We start from the raw sequence: 18539 nt of genomic DNA, 5'->3' as shown, positions 1-18539 counted from the left end.
CTGGCTAATGCTTTTCAGAAGTAGACTGCAGGGTCCTTCTTCCTAGTCTGTCTCAGTCTGGAAGCTAATTGCTCATATGCAAGTTCAACCTGAAACTGAAGAAAATCAGAGCAAGTCCACAAGAGCCAAAATATAACCTTGAGTATATCCCACCTGAATTTAGAGACCATCTGAAGAATAGATTTGATGCATTGAACACTAGTGACCGAGGACCAGACAAGTTGTGGAATGACATCAAGGACATCGTCCATGAAGAAAGCAAGAGGTCATTGAAAACGCAGGAAAGAAAGAAAAAACCAAGATGGATGTCAGAGGAGACTCTGAAACTTGCTCTCAAATGTCAAGCAGCTAAAGCAAAAGGAAGAATTGACAAAGTAAAAGAACTGAACAAAAGATTTCAAAGGGCGGCTCGAGAAGACAAAGTATTATAATGACATGTACAAAGAGCTGGAGATGGAAAACCAAAAGGGAAGAACACACTTAGCGTTTCTCAAGCTGAAAGAACTGAAGAAAAAATTCAAGCCTCGAGTTGCAATAGCGAAGGATTCCATGGGGAAAATATTAAATGACGCAGGAAGCATCAAAAGAAGATGGAAGGAATACACAGAGTCATTATACCAAAAAGAATTAGTCGATGTTCAACCATTTCAAGAGGTGGCATATGATCAGGAACTGATAGTACTGAAGGAAGAAGTCCAAGCTGCTCTGAAGGCATTGGTGAAAAACAAGACTCCAGGAATTGATGGAACATCAATTGAGATGTTTCAACAAACAGATGCAGCACTGGAGGTGCTTACTCATCTATGCCACGAAATATGGACGACAGCTTCCTGTCCAACTGACTGGAAGAGATCCATATTTATGCCTATTCCCAAGAAAGGTGATCCAACCAAATGTGGAAATTACAGAACAATATCATTAATATCACATGCAAGCAAAATTATGCTGAAGATCAGTTACAAACAGCTGCAGCAATATATCGACACGGAACTGCCAGAAATTCAGGCCGGTTCCAGAAGAGGACTTGGAACCAGAGATACCATTGCTGATGTCAGATGGATCCTGGCTGAAAGCAGAGAATACCAGAAGGATGTTTACCTGTGTTTTATTGACTATGCAAAGGCATTCAACTGTGTGCATCATAACAAACTGTGGATAACATTGCAAAGAATGGGAATTCCAGAACACTTAATTGTGCTCATGAAGAACCTTTACATAGATCAACAGGTGGTTGTTCAGACAGAACAAGGGGATATTGATTGATTTAAAGTCAGGGAAGGTGTGCATCAGGGTTGTATTTTCACCATACCTATTCAATCTGTATGCTGAGCAAATAATGCGAGAAGCTGGACTATGTGAAGAAGAGTGGGGCATCAGGATTGGAGGAAGATTTATTAACTACCTGCATTATGCAGATGACACAACCTTGCTTGCTGAAAGTGAAGAGGACTTGAAGCACTTACTAATGAAGATCAAAGACCACAGCCTTCAGTATGGATTGCACCTCAACATAAAGAAAACAAAAATCCTCACAACTGGACCAATGAGCAACATCATGATAAGCGGAAAAAAGACTGAAGTTGTCAAGGATTTCGTTTTACTTGGATCCACAATCAACAGCCATGGAAGGAGCAGTTAAGAAATCAAAAGACGCATTGCATTGGGTAAATCTGCTGCAAAGGACCTCTTCAAAGTATTGAAGAGCAAAGATGTCACCCTGAAGACTAAGGTATGCCTGACCCAAGCCATGGTATTTTCAATTGCATCATATACATGTGAAAGCTGGACAATGAATAAGGAAGACTGAAGAAGAACTGACGCCTTTGAATTGTGGTGTTGGCGAAGAATATTGAATATACCATGGACTGCCAAAAGAATGAACATATCTGTCTTAAAAGAAGTACAGCCAGAATGCTCCTTAGAGGCAAGGATGGCGAGACTGCATGTTACATACTTTGGACATGTTGTCAGGAGGGATCAGTTCCTGGAGAAAGACATCATGCTTGGCAGAGTACAGGGTCAGCTGAAAAGAGGAAGACCCTTAACAAGGTGGATTGACACACTGGCTGCAACAATGAGCTCAAGCATAACAACGATTCTAAGGATGGCTCAGGATCGGGCAATGTTTCCTTCTGTTGTGCATGGGGTCGCTATGAGTCGGAACTGACTCGACAGCACCTAACAACAACAACAACAACTGTCTAGAGAGGGCTTTTTATTTATTTATTTTAACATTGAACATTGACTTTCTGAAAAGACTAGGCCAGTTTTCTTATAGAAGCTCAATTTTCTTCAGAATGCCTAACATTCTGGATTTATTTGATTGTTTCAAAAAATTTTTTTTGTGGTGCTTTTTAATTTGTCCCTTTATTCCCTGTATTTCCAGTAAAATAGAATCATTATGGAGTTGTGAGGTTTTTTCAATGTTTAATAATTGATTATAGGCATTTCTTTTTCCTTCCTTCCTTCTTTCCCTCCTTCCTTCCTCTCTTCCTCCTTTTTTTCTTTCCCTTTTTTATTCCTCCCTCCCTCTGCCCACCTGCCTGCCTGCCTTCCTCCTTTATTTTGATGCTGGAATTGTCCCAAATGTTACCAACGGAGTCCATTCAAGCTGGCTCCTGTTTCCTTTCAACATTCCCACCGTAATCTTTGAGTGCTACCTTGCTTTCTGAAACCATTTATCACAGGCTCACTTTCTACTTTCCCTACCTCAGACCTAGAAGCAGCTTTTCTCCAAGGAGCTTTAGGGCTCCTTCTACTGGGGAAGTTATTTAGAAACGACAGTCTGAGCAGTACTTGTACTCAATGAAAACAAGATATCATTGTTTCTAGGCCCTTTCCACCTTTTCTAGGAAGGTATAGGAAATACACATTTAAAACAAACAACAAAACCAAGAGTTCATACTGAGAGTTTCAATCTAAATTTCACAATTACAGGGTTTTTCCCCCTAACTTTTTTGAATCGCCTTGGTGGCGCAGAGGTTAAGAGCTCAGCTGCTACCCAAAATGCTGGCAGTTCGAATTCACCATCTATTCCTTGTAAACCCTGTGGGGCGGTTCTACTCTGTCCTATATAGGGTTGCCAGGAGTAGGAACTGATTTGATGGCAATGGGTTTGGTTTTATGGATTTAACTTCTTTGCATTTATGTTTGTATCTTTCTTCTCTGAAAAAGGAAAATCTTGTTTCCTAACAACATTGACATATCTGTTTGTTTTACCTTGCAATTACATGCAATAGTCACAATATTAAATTCCAATACTATTCCTTTGAAGTCCTTTTTGTCCTTAGCATATATTTCATTGTTCGTTTAATCAGAGTACTACTTGCAAAAGTCACCTTATTTTCTCTACGTGATTATATTGCCAATTTAATCTACAATTAAATTTGTGTCAGTTTACTTTCAAATTTAAGGTATTTTCTCATATATTTAATTTTGTTTTGAGGATTTAAACATTTTCATGATTTAGAAGTTGAGACTAAATAAAAAGTGTACTCAGAGAAATTTTACTCCCATTCTCTTCAACCTGTTTCCTGAGTGTCCCTATAGGTAACCGTGTTTTAAAAATTAGTTTCTGATTTCACCTTCTGTTTGTTTTTGCAAAAATCAGCAAATACCCACCTACTTCATACACACATTTGTATACTCTTATTCCCCCTTCTTCCTTACATGAAATGTTGCAATCCATACTGATGATCCTGCATTTTGCTTTAGTCACTTAACCATATATCCTGGAGATCATGCCATGTCAATATAAAGAACAAGCATTTTGACTGAACTTTCTGTCACCTTTAGGAAGTGCTTCCATTAAGGTCACAGATAAAAAAATGTGAAGATCCACCATGATAGCAAAAAAGGACAAACTTTTCATAATTCACCCTTCAAATTTGTCCAGTTTACTTTCAAGAACAAAAACCAAACCTGTTGCCATTAGAGTTGATTCTAACTCACTGCGACCCTATAGGACAGGGTTGAGCTGCCCCATAGGGTTTACAGACTGTAGCCTTTATGGAAGCAGATAGCCAGGTCTGTCTCCTGCACAGTGGCTGGTGCATTTGAAACACTGACCTTTCAGTTAGCAGCCAAGTGCTTAACCACTGCACTTGTTTACTCTCAAGTTATAAAAAAAATCTTATAAAATACTTAAAAATCTTAGGTTAAATTGGGAAAATTATTGTTGCAAATTTATGTACATGCTGGCACTTTATGTACATTATCAACAGGAAACATACTCTTACTTCTCTCTTTTCTCTTCTCCTCTGTGATTTCTCCTTTTTCTAGTACATAACCAATTCATTTTTTTGTCTCATCTCCCTCACCTTAACACATAGGTTTCTCCCTTGAATCAAGGGCAAAATGAGAGATTTCTTAGTCTTCGTAGCCCTTGTGCTCTGTGTAGGTTCCCTCAGACTCTTGTCATTTTTGAACACCCTCAGCTTTGGTTTGGTTTCACTCCCAACAGCTAGCACCCGTAGCTTTTATTTCTAAGACTGATCTTACGTTATTGAAGACTGCTTTGCCCACATATACAGAAAGCAAAAGAAAGCGTGACTGGGTTAGCTGATGATCTTTGGGTGGGAAAGTATTAAAGCTGGGCTCTCTTGCCTTGGTTTGGGACAACTCTGGGGTGTAATTTACAGAGACCTTCAGCAAGATCAGTTGAAGCTGTCATCTGCAGAACTTTGTCTGAGATTGTGCTTTCACTTGGCTTCTTTGTTCAGTCATGCTTCTTTCACTCCCTTACAGGCTTCCCCTGGGAGCACTTCTATATTAATTCATTTGTACATGAAACTGAGTCTCAGGGTCTGCTTCTTGGAATCCGACCTAAGACTGCTGGCATTGGAAGTAGTCCTAGGAAGCAGACTCTAAGGTGATGTATGCCTTGCTAGACAGATCACGCAATAAAGATTCCATTGATGGTAAGCCAAGAGGTGATAACCCCTAACACACTATATGATTAAAATTGCTGAGATGTTCACCTCTGGTGACTTATTTGGAAAGGGACACGGGTGGAAGGGGATGCACTGGCTTAGGTGATAACCTCTAGCATTTGAGAGACATGATATGATGGTTAAAGTTGTGTGTCAACTTGGCTGGGCCATGATCTTCAGTCTTTTGGCAGTTATGATGTAGTTTGGTAGCTTTTTAATGCACCTATGGCCTTATGGGAAGTTCCTTATGATCAGCTGACTGAGGAAGAGAAAACTCAAGGTTGGTTTATAGATCGTTCTGCACGATATGCAGGCACCACTCAAAAGTGGAAGTCGGTAGCACTACAGCCTCTTTCTGGAACCTCCCTTAAGGACAATGGTGAAGAGAAGTTTTCCCAATGGGCAGAACTTTGAGTAGCATACCTGGTTGTTTACTTTGCTTGGAAGGAAAAATGGCCAGATGTGCGATTGTATACTGATTGTATACTGATTGTATACTGATTCAGCCAGATGTGGGCTGTGGCCAATGGTTTGGCTGGATGGCCAGGGACTTGGAAGGAACATGATTGGAAAATTGGACACAAGGAAGTATGGGGAAGAAGCACGTGGACAGAACTTTGTAAATGGGCCAAATAAGTAAAAATATTTGTGTCTCATATGAATGCTCACCAAAGGGTGGCCTTAGCAGAGGAAGATTTTAACAATTAAGTGGATAGGATGATATGTTCTGTGGAAACCAGTCATCCTCTTTCCCCAGCCACTCCTGTCATTGCCCAATGGGCTCATAAACAAAGCTGCCACAGTGGCAGGGATGGAGGTTATGCATGGGCCCAGCAACATGGACTTCCATTCACCAAGGCTGACTTGGCTACATCTACTGCTGAGTGCCCAATCTGCCAACAGCAGAAACCAACACTGAGTCCCTTATATGGCACCGTTCCTCAAGATGATCAGCAAGCAACCTGGTGGCAGGCTGAATACGTTGGACCACTTCCATCATGGAAGGGCAGCGTTTTGTTCTTACTGGAATAGACACTTACTCTGGATATGGACTTGCCTTCCCTGCATGCAATACTTCTGCTAAAACTACTATCCGTGGACTTATAGAATGCTTTATCTACCATCACGGTATCCCACACAGCATCACCTTGTGTTAAGGGACTCACTTCACAGCAAATGAAGTGCAGCAATGGGCTCGGGCTCAATCTCATGAAATTCTTACCATGTTCTCCATCATTCTGAAGCAGCTGGCTCTAAAGAATGATGAAATGGCCTTCTAAAGACACAATTTCAGTGCCACCTAGGTGGCAATACCTTGCAGGATTGGGGCAGTGTTTTCAAGGAGGCTGCATATGCTCTAAACCAGTGTCCAATATATGGTGCTTTTTCTCCCATAGCCAGGATTCATGGATCCTGGAACTAAAGGGTGGAAATGGGTGTGGCATCACTCACTATCACCCTTAGTGGCCTACTCATAAAATTTTTGTTTCCTGTCCCTGCGACCCTATGCTCTGCAGGTCTAGAGCCTTAGTTCCAAAGGCAGGAATGCTCCCACCTGGAGACACATCACTGATTCCATTGAACTGGAAGTTAAGAATGCCACCTGGCCACTTTGGGCTCCTTATGCCTCTGGATCAACAGGCAAAGAAGGGAGTTACTGTATTAGCTGGTGTGACTGATCCTGATTACAAAGATGAAATCAGATTGATATTACATAATGGAGGTAAAGAAGAGTATGTCCAGAATGCAGGAGATTCCTTAGGGTGTCTCCTAGTACTACCATGCCCTGTGATTAAAGTCAATGGAAAACTACAGCAATACAATGCTGACATGACTACTAATGGCCCAGACCATTTGGGGATGAAGGTTTGGGTCACCCCACCAGGCAAAGAACCATGATCAGCTGAGGTGCTTTTTGAGGGCAAAGAGAGTAAGGAATGGGTAGTGGAAGAAGGTAGTTCTAAATACTAGTTACAACCATGTGACCAGTTGCAGAAAGGAGGACTGTAATTGTTATGAGTACCTCTTCCTTGTATGTGTACATCAAATATTTTCATTTTCTTTACTTACAAAATACAAGATGTAAACAGGGCTAGGGCATTTTCGGTTGTACATGTGTTAGTTGTATCATGTTGGGTGCAAGTATGACTTTAAAATTGTCTTTATTCAGAGATTACACATGATTTAAGGAGATGTGTACAGGCGGCAAGTTGACAAGGGGTGGACTGTGATAGGTAGGGTTGTGTGTCAACTTGGCTAGGCCATGATCTTCAGTGGTTTGGAAGTTATGATGTAGTCTGGCAGCTTTTTAATGAGAGCTGATATAATGTGATCACCTCTATGATGAGATCTGTTGTGAGCAGCCAATCAGTTGAAACAGAGTTTCCTTCAGCGTGTGGCCTGTATCCAGTACAGGTGGACTTTCTGGCAAGGCTCGTTGGCTTTTGCTCACTCTGGATCCTGCAGCTGGCTTCTGTTCACTTGACCGCTAGTTCTTCGGACTTGAGCATAGCAGCTTACCTGCCGTCTTAATTGCTGATCTTGGGATTTGTCAGCCTCCACAGCCTATAAGCGAGAGGCCTGCTATCTGACCTTCCAGTCTTGGATTCGCCAGCACAGGCGGCTACATGAGTCAGGAGAAGTCTCTTGCCTGACTCACAAACTTGGGACCTTCCAGCCTCCACAACCACGTGAGCCACTTCCTTTATAAAAATTTCTCTCTCTTTATATTTATACACTGTGCTGGTTTTGCTTCTCTAGAGAACCCTGCCTAAGACACATGGGGAAAAGGTAATCGTCACTGTGGAACTGGTTGGCTGTTGCTCAGTGTTACTGATGTGTCAAAAACAGAAAATCAAAGATTCAATTCAGGTACTTAGCAACTTGAAAAACAGTGTAAAAGTCAGAAGGCCTATATGGCAGCATTTAAAGAGGCCCCCATCTCCTATTTGCTGAGTAGACCATGCTGAAGACCAGGATTCGAACCTACTGTAAGAACAACAGAAATTCAGAGAGGGCTAAATTTGCAGTCTTTGCAAGTCTTCTATACAAAAGTCAGAGCCCTGATATGGCAGGAGTGGTATTCTGAGATTTGAGGTGGGAACATTTGAGTGGGTGCATTTGTTGAAGTTAGTGTTCCATGGACCCTCTTGAGTAATAGTTATTTGATGGGTCTTCAAGTCTTATATAATAGATCCATTTCAGTATACCCAACTTCTCTGAACTTTTTAGTCCTTCCTCAGTATTCTGCCAATGCAATTCTGGCATTTCCACCTCCTAGGAGCCATTCCAGCCATATATTTGATCACTCCAGTGATTTTTGGAAGAGCATTAAAACCTGAGTCACCGAAGTATGCCCCTTATCAACAAGCTCTTCCCATCTAGCCTTATATTCCCCACTGCACTCTGGTTCAGCATCCTTAAGATTCTCTACCAGACTTTTTTTCCTAGTTCCTGAAAATACATTTTAGCTAGGTATTGTAGCTCCTTCCATGAATAATCTCTTTCGTTCCTTAATAGGGCCAGCACTTCCTCAGTTGGGCCATGCTGAGACTTGAATCTAGTTATAATAGGTCTAGTAGCCAGGAAAGGAAATGGAGGAAGGAAAATACTGTCTTTCAAGGTATCTGCCTCAGTTAGGGCTTCTGCACAGTATTTGGTAAGGGGAGGAAGCACTCATCCTCTAGTAAGTGGGAGTGAGTCTATGAGTTCTCAGGGGAATTTAGGGCTCAATTATGCAAATTTTTAATAAAGCTTTATCTTGCATTTATTTACTAACCAAGAGAAAACATCTATGAGAATTACTCTAGAGAATAAGGGTCTTTCTACCAAGATCTAACACTAAATTTTTTTTTACTAAAACATGAGTACCACAAAATCCAACCCTAAATATTTACAATAAGGAGTAAATTATCAATTAATATGGTGATTATGATTACAGGTAAAATATAATTAGAGTTGGATTTTGTGGTACACATGTTTTAATAATAAAATTTTAGTGTTATGTTTTGGTGGAAGGACCCTCATTCTCTAGAGTAGCAGTGTTAATAAGATGTAAATCTTACTAATCTTAGTCTAGAATCTTAGATTTGTAGTAACTTTGCACTTACCTGTAACGGCTTTTACTCCTTCCATCACGTTATACAGATCAATAGTCCCATTTGCTGTAAGTCCAACAGAGATACACAATCAGTGGCATGAGCTCAGAAAACAAATATAAATTATACATATTGTGTAATAATAAAGTCCAACTAAATTCCCGTAACATCATAATTTTAACTAACACTTCTTTAAATTTCTGGATTTCAAGGATGTATGCGCTATGAGTCAGAAACCACTCAATGGCAATGAGTTTGGTTTTTTTGGATATGCCTTATTAGTGAGAAGGTCTGTTGGGAACTGTGGACTCTGGGGCAGAGAAAATGTACTCACTCCAGGCTTTTGGAAGGCCTTTTATCACATATCTGTAGTTGAGGATTCCCTTTTTATTGGTGAGATAATGGCCAACAGAGCTCAGACTCTCAGATATTGCCATAGAGATTAGACTGATGCCTTAATGTAGCCTGGAACACTCAATGAAGGCAAAATTCAGAATATTATCTAAGGTGAGTACACGTGGGAACTTGTTAGAAATGCAAATTCCTGAGCACCATCTTAAAAAAAAAAAAAAAATTAGAAACTCTGGGGACAGGATCCAGCAATCTGTGGATTAAAAAGGCTTCTGGGTGATTCTACTGCACATTCAAGTTTGAGAGCCACTAGGTTAAGAAAAATGAAAAAGCCTAGGGACAGCATGCTATGTATGGAAAATTTATTTAGCATGGCTGGAAGATAAAATGCAAAGTAAAAAGAAGAGCGATAAGGTCAAGGAAGAAGTTTGAGGTTGACAGTTTTTTAAAGAATCTTTAAGGATGTTAGAGTTCATCTTTTGGGTTATAGGAATAAATGCAGAGTTCTAAGCTGTCAGTGATAGGATACTACCCACACACCTACAAGGAACACCAGTTAATATGACTATTATTCAAATTTACGCACCAACCACTAAAACCCAACATGAGGAAATTGAAGATTTTTACCAACTTCTGTGGTCTGAAATCGATCAAACATGCAATCGAGATCCATTGATGATTACTGGTGATTGGAATGAAAAAGTTGGAAAAAAAGAACAGGTAGTTGGAATATATGGCTGTAGTGATAGAAATGAGGCCAGAGATTCCATGACAGAATTTTGCAAGATCAATAACTTATTCATTGCAAATATCTTTTTTCAACAACATAAACTATACATGTGGACCTCGCCAGATGGAATACACAGGAGTCAAATTGATTACATCTGTGGAAAAAGATGGAGAAGCTCAACATCATCAGTCAGAACAAGGCCAGGGGCTGACTGTGGAAAAAACCATTTATTGCTCATATGCAAGTTCAAATTGAAGCTGAAGAAAATTAGAAAAATCCACAAGAGCCAAAGTACGATCTTGAGTATATCCCACCTGAATTTAGAGACCATTTCAAGAACAGATTTGACACACTGAACACCAAAGACCAGACGAGTTGTGAAATGACATCAAGGACATCATACATGAAGAAAGCAAGAGGTCATTAAAAAGACAAGAAAGAAAGAAAAGACAAAATGGATGTTGGAAGAGACTCTGAACTTGCTCTTGAAAATGGAGTAGCTAAAGAGAAAGGAAGAAAAGATGAAGTAAAAGAGCTGAATGGAAGATTTCTAAAGGCTACTTGAAAAGACAAAGTAAAGTGTTACAATGAAATGTGCAAAGACCCGGAGTCAGAAAAACAAAAAGGAAGAACACACTTGACATTTCCCAAGCTAAAAGAACCGAAGAAAAAATTCAAACCTTGAGTTGCAATATTGAAGGACTCTATGGGCAAAATATTGAATGACCCAGGAAGCGTCAAAAAAAGATCAAAGGAATACACAGAGTCACTGCACCAAAGAGAACTGGTTGACATTCAATCATTTCAGAGGCAGCATAAGATCAAGAACTTATGGTATTAAAGGAAGAAGACCAAGCTGTACTGAAGGCACTGGTGAAAAACAAGCCTCCAGGAATTGATAGAATATCAAATTGAGATGTTTCAACAAATGGACACAACACTGGAAGCCCTCACTCATCTATGCCAAGAAATTTGGAAGACAGCCACTGGGCCAACTGACTGGAAGAGATCCGTATTTGTGCCATTTCAAAGATAGGTGATCCAATACAATGCAGAAATTACCGAACAATATCATTAATATCACACACAAGTAAAATTTTGCTGAAGATCATTCAAAATCAGTACTATCAACAGGGAACTGCCAGAAATTCAAGCTGGATTCAGAAGAGGACATGGAATGAGGGATATCATTGTTGATGTCAGATAGATCTTGGTTGAAAGTGGAGAATACCAAAAAAATGTTTACCTGTGTTTTACTGACTATGCAAAGGCATTTGACCATGTGGATCATAACAAATTATGGATAACATTTCAAAGAATGGGAATTCCAGAACACTTAATTGTGCTCATGTAGAAACTGTATCGAGACTAAGAGGCAGTCATTCAAACAGAATAAGTGGATAATGTGTGGTTTTAAGACATGAAAGGTGTGCGTCAGGATTATATCCTTTCACCATAGTTACTCAATCTGTATGCTGAGCAAATAATTCCAGAAGCTGGACTATATGAAGAAGAATGTGGCATCTAGATTGAAGAAAGACTCATTAACAACCTGCGGTATGCAGATGACACAACCTTGACTGCGGAAAGCGAAGAGGACTAGAAGCACTTACTGATGAAGATCAAAGATTACAGCCCTCAGTATGGCTTACATCTCAACATAAAGAAAACAAAAATCTTCACAACTGCACCAACAAGCAACATCATGATAAATGGAGAAAAGATTGAAGTTGTCAAGAATTTCAACACGCATGGAAGCATCAGTCAGGAAATCAAACGACACGTTGCTTTGGGCAAATCTGCTGCAAAAGACATTTTTAAAATGTTGAGGAGCAAAGATGTCACTTTGAGGATGAAGGTGCACCTGATCAAAGCCATGGTATTTTCAATCACCTCATATGCATGTGAAAGCTGAACAATGAAAAAGGAAGACTGAAGAACACTTGATGCCTTTGGTGTTGGTGAAGAGTACTGAATATACCACGGACTGCCAGAAAAACGAACAGATCTGTCTTGGAAAGAGTACAGCCAGGATGCTCCTTAGAAGCGAGGTGGTGAGACTTTATCTCGTGTTTTTGGACATGTTATCAGGAGGGACCAGTTTCTGAAGAAGGACATCATGCTTGGTAGAGGGTCAGTGAAAAGAGGAAGACCCTCAACGAGATAGACTGACACGGTGGCTGCAACAATGGGCTCAAACATAGCAATGATTGTGAGGGTGGTGCAGGACTGGGCAGTGTTTCGTTTTGTTGTACACAGGGTTGCTATGAGTTGGAACCAACTCAACGGTACATAACAAAAATAACAAGAAGCAGGAGAGTTATAAGGTTAGAATTTAATTTGGTAGACCATCCTACCAGCTATATGGTGAATAAATTTGAAGGAGATAAAAATGTAGGGTGAGAGACCAACTGAGATGTTGTTGTTCTCCTAGAGATGAGAAAGTTCTGAATTCAGTTCGTAAAATCACATATTGAAGGTCAAAGATGTATCTGAGAAATCTCTAGGATTCAAAAATTACTAAATGTTGTAATGGGGAATAAAGGACCAAAAAAGGAGTTAAGGAAAATAACTACAAACCAGTTATAAGGATAGATGACTGGATGGGATGACAGTGTAATAAAGAATGCAAAAGCAGTAATTTATTTAGGAAGAAAATTTGATTTGGGACATTAAATAAATTTTAAAAGTATTCCCATGGGAAAACCTTAGTCAAATGTTTAACAGGAGAAAAAAAAAAAGATGAAAATTTCAGAACCTTCACCACGAAGGAGTAATTAATATCACAAAAGTAAATGTAACATTCCATAGAATGTATAAAAGAGCAATGAGTATTGTGCTGATGAGAGAACCTTGAGAATCTAAGCTTTTAATAGGTGGTTGAAAGGAGAGAAGCTGATGAAGCAAACAGAAGGACAAGTCAGATAGGAAAGAGGAAAACAAGAGTGGGCCATACAGGAGCTGAGAGAGGTGATAGTCTCAGAAAGAAATAATCAATGTTGCCAAAGACATCACAAATACGCTCTAAGACAAGACCTAAATCATGTCCACAGGATTTGACAATTAGAAGGTCACTGTTTAGCTAGCTTGGTGATAATGGGTCTACCAAGAAGTATAGGAGCAGTTAGCAGATTGCAGGGGACAGAGGAACATGACAGGTAAACACATGGATTCTGCTGACTTCTCTATACTTTTCTCCTAATTTGCTTTCTTATTAATCAAGATCTACTAATGACCTTGGCAGCCCCTACCCCACAATAACTCTTGATATACATGGGGAAAGATGATATTTGTTTTAGATTAATTTTATATTAAATATTCTTACTTTAATGTTGGGCTCTTTGTTAAGCCCATAAATACTTATGTGGCACCAATTATAATTATTTTTAAGGAATATCATGTAGAAGATAAAATAAAAGGATGTCCTAAGGAAACCACTAGTACTCACCATCAGCTTGTAGGCTTTCTGAAAGTTCAGCAAATTGCTCTTCTGTGAGTTTGATCTTCATTTTCTCCAAATTAGTACGGAGGTTATTCTTATTTATCTTCCCCTCTTAGCAAAGAGACAGTAAAGCATCATTAAAAAAGTCATATAATAGCAAAACAAGAAAAACAAAATTTTGTTTGAGTATTATTATCATTAGTTTTAATGACCACATTTTATTCAAACAAAATGAGAGACAAAAGATAAAATATATTTCATGCCTTTGTATCATTACATTTTCAACAAGGTTGAAATCCCCAAAAGACTTGTCTACTTAAGTCCCCATATATAAAGTCAATGGAAGAATCAGAAGTAGAATATATTTCCTTAAATCTATATTTGATTACAAGCCTACTTTATAAAATATTGGTAAGGGGCTTGAAGAAGTAGAACTGCAGATCACCAGCTTAATTTCTCTACATAGAAAGCAGTTATTTTTGTTGACTGACTTCCTATATTACTTATTTTTGCAGCTGATCCATTCTCTTTAACAATGGCTAGCTCTTTATTTCATTTTGCCAGGTTTGATTTTCCCTTTTGAGAAAGAGCTGGAAAAAACCCAAGTATACTGGACTTCCCACCAAGAAAATGTATATTATAATAGGATACAAAATGCTGAAAGAATAATAAACGACAAATTATATAGGGCCAAGATTCATAACTGAGTAATATAAAGCCTGGGTAACTTAGTATGCCTTATGATTTGATTTTTACTTACCTTTGAGAGACTTTATACCCGTCAGCACCCTATTATGATATACCTTTCCAGCAGCTGTAAGAAAAGTTATAATTCATGTAAAAGTGAAATTAATATGAGATTCACAAAAATAACATGAATTGAATAATTTCAGAAACAGAACATTTAAAAATCCTTTACTCATATATAAAAATCAATTGTATTTCTATACAGTAGCAATGAGCAAACCAAAAATGAAATTAAGACAATTCCATTAATAATAGCATCAAAAAGAAGAAAATATTTAAGAATAAATTTAACAAAATAAGTACAAAACTTACACTCTGGAAACTACAAAGTACTGGAACAAGAAATTAAAGAAGACATAAATAAACAGAAAGATATTGCATGTCTATGGATTGGAAGATGTTAATATTTTTAAGATGTCAGTATACCCCAAATCAAACAAATTCAACACAAGCCCTATCAAAATTCCAGCTGGTTTGTTTTCAGAAATAAACGAGCTGATTCTAAAATTCCAGGGACCTCAAATAGGTAAAGCAATCTTGAAAAAGAACAAAGCTAGAGGACTCACACTCTCAAATTTCAAATGTATTAAAATCAAGGCGGTGAAGTACTTGCATGAGGATGAATAGGTAAATCTAGATCCGTCCGTCCGTCTGTCCATCTGTCCATCCAGCCGTCCATTCATCCACCCACGCACCCATCCATCCACCCATCCATTTATATGGAATAGAATTGAGAGTCCAGAAATCAACCCTCACATTTATGGTCTATTGATTTTTGACAATGAGGATGCCAAGACAATTCAAAGAGTTTTCAACAAATGGTGCTGGGACAACTGCATATCTGTATTTAAAAGAATACATTATTCTTTTGGATCTGTCATGAATTGAATTACGTCCCCCCAAAAATGTGTATATTAACTTGGTTAGGCCATGATTCCCAGTATTCTGTGGTTGTTCTCCGTTTTGTGATTGTAATTTTATTTTGAGAGGATTAGGGTGGGATTGTAACACCACCATTACTCAGGTCACCTCCCTGATCCAATGTAAAGGGAGTTTCTCTGCGGTGTGGCTTGCACCACCTTTTATCTCTTAAGGAAAGGGAAGCAAGCAGAGAGTTGGGGACCTCATACCACCAAGCAGGCAGCACCAGGAGCATAGCATGTCCTTTGGACCTGAGGTTCCTGCACCTGAGAAGCTCTTTGGCTAGGGGAAGATTGATGACAAGGAATCTTTCTCCAGAGCTGACAGAGAAGGCCTTCCCCTGGAGCTGATATCTGGAATTTGGACTTGTAACCTACTAGACTGTGAGAAAATAAATTTCTCTTGTTAAAGCCATCCACTTGTGTTATTTCTGTTACAGCAGCACTAGATCACCAAGACAGATCCTTACCTCACACCATATACAAAATTAACTCAAAATGGATGAGGGACCTAAATGTAAGAGCTAAAACTCATAAAAAGAAAACATAGGTATAAATTTTCATGACCCTGGATTAGGCAATGCTTTTTTAGATATGACACCAAACACACAAACAACAAAAGAAAAAATAATCTTGACATCACAAATATTAAAAACTTCTGTGAATCAAAGAATAACATAACAAAATTGAAAAGATAATCCACAGAATGGGAAAAAATATTTCCAAGTATATCTGATAAAAAACTTGTATCAAGAATATATAAAAAATTCCTACACTCAATAATAAAAAGACAATCCAATTAAAAAAAGGGCAAAGGATCTGAATAGACTTTCCTCCAGAGAAGATATTCAAATGGCCAGTAAGCACATGAAAAGTTGCTTAATGTCATTAGCCACTAGGAAAGTGCAAATCAAAACCACAATGAGATACCCACCAGGATGGGTATTTAAGGGGGAGAAGGGGTAGCAAGCTTTGGAGAGGATGTGGAGTAACTGGAACCCTCTTGCATTGCTTGTGGAAATTTTAAATGGTTTAGTCATTGTGAAAAACAGTTTGCCGTTTCTCAAAAAGTTTTTAATGTAGAAGTACCATATGACTCATCAATTTTACTTCTAGATATGCTCAAAAGAATTAAAAGCGGGGTCATATAGATACTTGTACACCAACGTTCATTGCAGCATTATACATAATAGCCAAAAGGTGGAAACAGCTCAAGTATCCATCAACAGATGAATGGATAAACAAAATGGGGAATATCCACAGGATGGAATATTATTCAACCATAAAAATGAACAAAGATTGGATATATGCTATGACATGAATGAACCTTAAAAACATTATGCTATGTGAAATAAGCCAGACATAAAATGTCACATATTGTATGATTTCAGTTGCATGCAATATGTAGAATAGGCAAATTTATACAGCCAGAAAGTAGATTAGAGGGGCTTGGGGTAGGGAAAAATGAGGAGTATTGTTTTGTGTGATGAAAAAGTTTTGGAAATAGATAGTGGTGATGGTTGCATTACATTGTAAATGTACTAAACACCACTGAATTGTACATCTAAAAATGGTTAAAATGGCAAATTTTCTGTTATATTTATTTTATCAGAGTAAAATAAAAAAAAGAAATGAAGTACAGACACATGCTACAACATGGATGAACGTTGAAGACACTGTGCTAAGTGAAGAAGCTGGTCCCAAAGGAACACATATGGTCCTTTTCCATTTATATGAAACATTCAGAATAGGTAAATTGATAGAGACAGAGAGCAGATCAGTGGTTGCCTAGGGATGAGGGCCACTACCCATCCGTCAGTTTATCACACTGTGCTTGCTTGTGTGTTGCTATGATGTTGGAAGCTGTGCCACTGGTATTTCAAATACCAGCAGGGTCACCTGTGGTGGAAAGGTTTCAGGAGAGCTTTCAGACTAGGACAGGCTAGGAAGAAAGGCCTGGCATTCTACATCTGAAAAATTTGTCAGTGAAAAACTATGCATCACAACAGAATATTGTCTGATATCATGCTGGAAGATGTGTCCCCTAGGTTGGAAGGCACTGAAAATACCCAGTGGCCACAACAATGGACTTGAGCATCATTGTGAAGATGGCACAGGACCAGGCAATGTTTCGTTATGTTGTACATGGGGTTGCCATGAGTTGGAGATGACTTGATGGTAACTAACAGCTATGATGGGGTGGGGGGATTGAAAGTTGACTGCTATTGTATGTGAGGTTTCTTTTTGGGGTTATAAAAAAGTTCTAAAATTGATTGTGGTGATAGATGGACAACTGTGTGAATACACTACAATCCATGGAATTGTATTCTTTAATTAGGTTAACTGTATGGCATGTAAACTATATCTCACTAAAGTTGTTAAACAACCTTTTACCCAAATGTTTTATCTTTATATAACAATGAAATTAAGGAAGAAAGTCCTTTCTTAATATGACAAACTTGTCCACTCCAGTGGGCCTACTATACTGAAAAATGTGTTTTTTTCTTTCTTTTTAACTCTGACTTTTATCTTTAATTTCTTTCACTGCTCTCTCATATCTCTTTCTTTTCCCTTCTTATGATACAAGCCTATTAGTGGTCTGAGGGGTAACAATAGACATTTGCTTAGCCTTTTATGGAAACTTACATCTGAAGGGTTGTTTGGCTTCCAAAATAAACTGCAAATGGCACTGATTTTTTTTTCTTGAAGGTTTACAGAACTAGCTTCTCACTGAACAGTCAGTACACATATTGTTTTATGACATTGATTAACAACCCCACAACATGTCAACACTCTCCCTTCTCCATGTTGGGTTCCCGATTACTAGCTTTCCTGTCTCCTCCTGCCTTCTAGTCCTTGCCCCTGGGCTGGTGTGCCCCTTTAGTCTTGTCTTGTTTTATGGGCCTGTCTAATCTTTGGCTAAAGGGTGAACTTTAGGAGTGACTTCATTACTGAGCTAAAAGGGTGTCCAGGGGCCATACCCTTAGGATTTCTTCAGTCTCTGTCAGGCCGGTAAGTCTGGTCTTTTTTCGTTAGTTAGAATTTTGTTCTACATTTTTCTCCAGCTCTGTCTGGAACCCCTTATTGTGATCCCTGTCAGAGCAGTCAGTTGTGGTAGCTGGGCACTATCTAGCTGTACTGGACTCAGTCTGGTGGAGGCCGTGGTAGTTGTGATCCATTATTCCTTTGGACTAGTCTTTCCCTCGTGTCTTTAGTTTTCTTTATTCTTCCTAGCTCCCAAAGGGGTGAGACCACTGGAATATCCTACATGAGACTGATGGTTTTTATATACAGCTTAAGTTTTAGTTTATCTAATTTTAC

At 38.8% G+C, this 18539-nt stretch overlaps 1 protein-coding gene across 1 annotated transcript in view; it reads right to left on the bottom strand.

Annotated features, from left to right (window-relative positions):
• Window positions 1–18539, bottom strand: part of EFCAB3 (EF-hand calcium binding domain 3) — a 573675-nt gene that overhangs the window by 159545 nt on the left and 395591 nt on the right. The window contains exons 129-131 of the mRNA XM_049861611.1: window positions 14312–14365; window positions 13558–13662; window positions 9041–9094 (exon numbers count right to left, since the gene is read on the bottom strand). Of these exons, the coding sequence (XP_049717568.1) occupies window positions 9041–9094; window positions 13558–13662; window positions 14312–14365 (213 nt within the window). The remainder of the gene's footprint in view (window positions 1–9040; window positions 9095–13557; window positions 13663–14311; window positions 14366–18539) is intronic.

Source organism: Elephas maximus, chromosome 19 (assembly GCF_024166365.1).
Source record: "Elephas maximus indicus isolate mEleMax1 chromosome 19, mEleMax1 primary haplotype, whole genome shotgun sequence".
NCBI classification, from domain to species: Eukaryota; Metazoa; Chordata; class Mammalia; order Proboscidea; family Elephantidae; genus Elephas; species Elephas maximus.
Note: the sequence above shows the minus strand (reverse complement) of the source record. Positions and strands in the feature narration are given on the sequence as shown.